This window comes from Microtus ochrogaster, unplaced genomic scaffold (assembly GCF_000317375.1).
Source record: "Microtus ochrogaster isolate Prairie Vole_2 unplaced genomic scaffold, MicOch1.0 UNK30, whole genome shotgun sequence".
Classification (NCBI taxonomy): domain Eukaryota; kingdom Metazoa; phylum Chordata; class Mammalia; order Rodentia; family Cricetidae; genus Microtus; species Microtus ochrogaster.
The window spans coordinates 120059-123738 of record NW_004949128.1 but is presented as its reverse complement, the minus strand read 5'-3'; the positions used below and the strand labels follow the sequence as shown (position 1 = coordinate 123738).

General features: G+C 50.9%; 1 protein-coding gene across 1 annotated transcript in view; it reads left to right on the top strand.

Annotated features, from left to right (window-relative positions):
• The first annotated feature begins 884 nt into the window (after positions 1–884).
• Adam19 (ADAM metallopeptidase domain 19) overlaps positions 885–3680 on the top strand; it is an 83142-nt gene continuing 80346 nt past the window's right edge. The window contains exon 1 of the mRNA XM_013354127.2: positions 885–1086. Coding sequence (XP_013209581.1) covers positions 1008–1086 — 79 coding nt within the window. The 5' untranslated portion in view covers positions 885–1007. The remainder of the gene's footprint in view (positions 1087–3680) is intronic.

The following is a 3680-nucleotide window of genomic DNA, read 5'->3' as shown; positions in this document are numbered from 1 at the left end:
TTTTCTGCCTCATACCAGTCGTACCATTGGTTGCCTGGGTGACCCAAGCGCCACTCCCTAAGTCACTATCTGCTGTTCCACCCTAGCAGGTTGGGAGAACACACACACGGTTCCTGTCCCCGGCAATGGTCACAGTGAACTATCTTTGCAGTTATCCCGCCCACCCACCATTTTCCAGAGTTCCCAACCAGACATCTTTATGGTATCTGGCTCTGGCCAAAGGTTTGGGGGAAAGGAAAAGACAAGTGTGGGCGCCAGACTCAGCTTTTAGCGCCTCCTCTTGAAATTTTACTAAGCAATCTTTTATGGATCACTTCTGGCTATCGCTCTTTCTGTTCAAAGTTCATCAAATAAGGCAGGTTGAATTAGGCTTTGTAACAGTGCAGATGGGGACCCTAACGGCCAGGGAATTAGTTTTTTGCAGGTTTGTTCCCCCCTCTCCTTCCTTTAAAAACGGAGATGCTAATACCTACCCCCTCCAGGTGACCAGGCTGATGATCATTGTTAATCTAGAGAGTGTCTCAAGTAGCCCAGGTTGGCCTCGAACTCACAAAGCAAAAGCTAACCTTGAATTTTGGATCCTCAGGCTTCCACCCCCTAAGTGCTAGGATTACAGTGGTGCTCCACACTGTTGCAATTCTGAAGTGCTGGAACCCAGGGCTTCCTCAGTCCTAAACACATTCCTAGTTCACAGTGGACTCATTTGGAACATCCCTTCCCCTGGGTGCCCTTCACCTGAGTCAGGGAGACTGGGGGGGAGGGGGGTCACTCGCTCCTCCCACTTCTATCCCTTCAGCCACCACCCCCCACCTCCGCGTGGCGCCTCCTCTCCTCCTCGATCTCCAGGCTGAGCCCTGAGGGGCTGGGGGCGGAGCGTCTGGGCTGCGGGACTAGGACTGGGAGGCTTTCAGGCCAGCGGTTGCTTGAGAAGCGCTGCCGCGGCTAGGCCCGGGCCAGGCAATGGCAGGGGTCGTGTGATCACAGACAGTGAGAGGGCCATTGCTATCATGCCCGGGCGCGCGGGCGCCGCTCGGTTCTGCTTGCTGACCGCAGCCCTCCAGCTACACTGGCCGCTGGGATGGACAAGTAAGTGGCAGCGTGCAGCAGGGTCTTAGGGTGGCTGGGGTGGGTGACCTGGGGGTCTGGGAGTCGCGCTTGCAGGCCTGGAGCTCCACGACCGCTATCCGCTATCCCTGAGAGCTCTGCCACTCCCTGGGGCGTGAGCGCTGCCGCCACCCCCAAGCCTTGGAGCCCAGGCTTTGTTCTCATGTGGTGAGCCATGGGAGGTCGTGAATCTGTGCTCGCACTGAGCAATCAAAAACTAGTGGATCCTCTCTCCATTTCCTTCCCATCTTTCCTACTTTGCTCTTCTCTTTCTCCCTCTCTCTCATCGCTATTTTGCGCCCGCTGCTCTCAGAGCATCCCCAGAGGAGCACCGAAGCATCCTATATACAATCGGTGGGGGAGCCACTCCCTGGGATCCTGCTGCAGGGCAAATGCATGGCAGGGGGGTAGAAAATCAGTCTTCCAAGAGATTAGAATAGGATGGTTTACTGGATCTCTGTCCGTACACTTTGCATCCCCCGTTGGCAGCGACCCTACTTTAAGACCATCAAAGGGCCACGCACACCCACCATGCAGGTCGTCTGCTGAAGTTCACTATCGAGATATGTATAGTACGCCCCACATTGAAGACCTCCTGACTCTGGAAATAAGGGTCCTCTTTCCACCTCATCCAACGCAGCCTCCTCTTGGCCTCAGTTTCCCCATCTGTGAAGAAAGGGGATGGGCTCTGCACTTCCAGTTTGGAAGCTGGAAAATATCTGTTTTCTCACAACTGTTTTCCCAGACACTCTCCCTCCCGGGGCCCCATCCCTCAGAGACTCTCCTAGGATTTTGCGGAAGAGAGGGTCCCGGAGGGGCAATGCCTGGCTTCTGTCATTCTGACCCGGGAGAGCTTAGCTTTAGTGCTGTAGCAGCTGGGGGCTGGGCTGACTCGAGAGGGGTGCTTGCTGTACCAACCGTCAGCAGTTTCAAACCAAGCTAGCGACACCGGGGTACCGGCTGGGCAGGCTGCATCCCCCAGCTCCCGAGAGAGCCTGACCCAAGGGTCCATGTCCCCCCCCCCCCCGTGCTTCAGTCCACCTTTTTTCAAAGCTCTTATAGCAAAAGGGAAACCGAGGCACAAGGCTTCACACAGGAAGGGGGGGGGATCGTCCTTTCGTTGGAGTTTGATTTTCCTTCTAACATTAAGTATAAAGGACGAGGAAGTCCATGGATCCTGAGTTCCAGAGACCACTCAGGCGAGTGGCTGTAGACCTGGGAAGAAATAAAAATCCACGGGTAGTAAAATGACTTATGGTCCCCAAATGAGCAGTTACTATTAATATTTTGCTTTCCCTCTTCTTATCTTCCTGTGACTACATATACAGATGAATTTGGAAACATACCACACACACATTTTAAAAGTACTTCCCAAATCATGACATAGTTTTCCAAAACTATGATTTTAATGACTGTAAGTTCTACCAAGAGACCACAGAAATATAATTTCCCCAAAGTTAAACTCTTGGCTCTCATCCAAATGCAACAGAGGTTTTTTATTATTTTTTTTTCTTCTCCCACTTATGACTTTCTCTATGAGGTGGCAGAGGCGAATGTGTAAAACTGGTTAAAAATCATTAGCAGAACCCTAGAGATAAAGGGATTGATGAGGTGGAGTCCCGTGGCCGAGACAGAATCACATGGTTAGACAGAATCACGTAATTGTTGCTTATCTCCCCACTATCCTGAAGCCGCTTGTATCCTTGTCCATCACAGGCCCACAGTTAATAATGGGAGACTTCATCGAGTACAGGCCTTCTGTCAAGAGCAAATAAAGCCAGAGATTCTCCTAGCCAAGTCGCCCGTCCGTTTATTAAACGGCGCTCCAGTTCTGATGCTGGAAAGACAATACGACGTGCGTCCTGCCTTATGTCCAGGTTGTGAGTCTCTCAAACTGTTCCGTGTTTGTTCAGACTCGAGATTACATTCAGTGCTTTTTATGATCCTGAGACCTTTAGACATTCTCCTAGATGCCACACCGCTCCGTTTGTTTAAGAGTCCAGACTTGACAGTCACCATCAGGGACTCTGCCTGGCTGGTTCTCCCCTGAACTGTAAGCACCAAGCACCGTAACTCAGAATGTACCGACTAAATACGTGAATGAGTCCATCCCTTCTGATTGGTACCAGTGTAAATGAAACCCGTGAGTTTTCTTTTAAAGGATGTGTTTTGATTGCAAATATATCACATTAGTCATCTGAAAAGAAATTTAATCAATGGTAACCCCACCACTCCTACCACCTTTAAAATTTATTCCCTGAGACAGGATGCTGTGTAGCCCTAGGCGGTCTTGGAGCTCACTATAGCCAAGGATGGCCTCTTGCTGAGATTACAGATGTGTACCACAATGTCCAGCACAGCCATCTTTTATACTACTCATGTGGTTGATGCGATTGGACTAGAAGGGACAGAACATTGGAGTGCTCAGCTACATCCCTGGGGCTACATCCCTGGGACTCTTTGGATTTACCTGGTTTCAGAGACTTCAACCAGGAAATGCTTGATCTGTAACTAGTGTTGAGGTCTCCCATCCTTCTCTCTCTCTCTCTCTCTCTCTCTCTCTCTCTCTCTCTCTC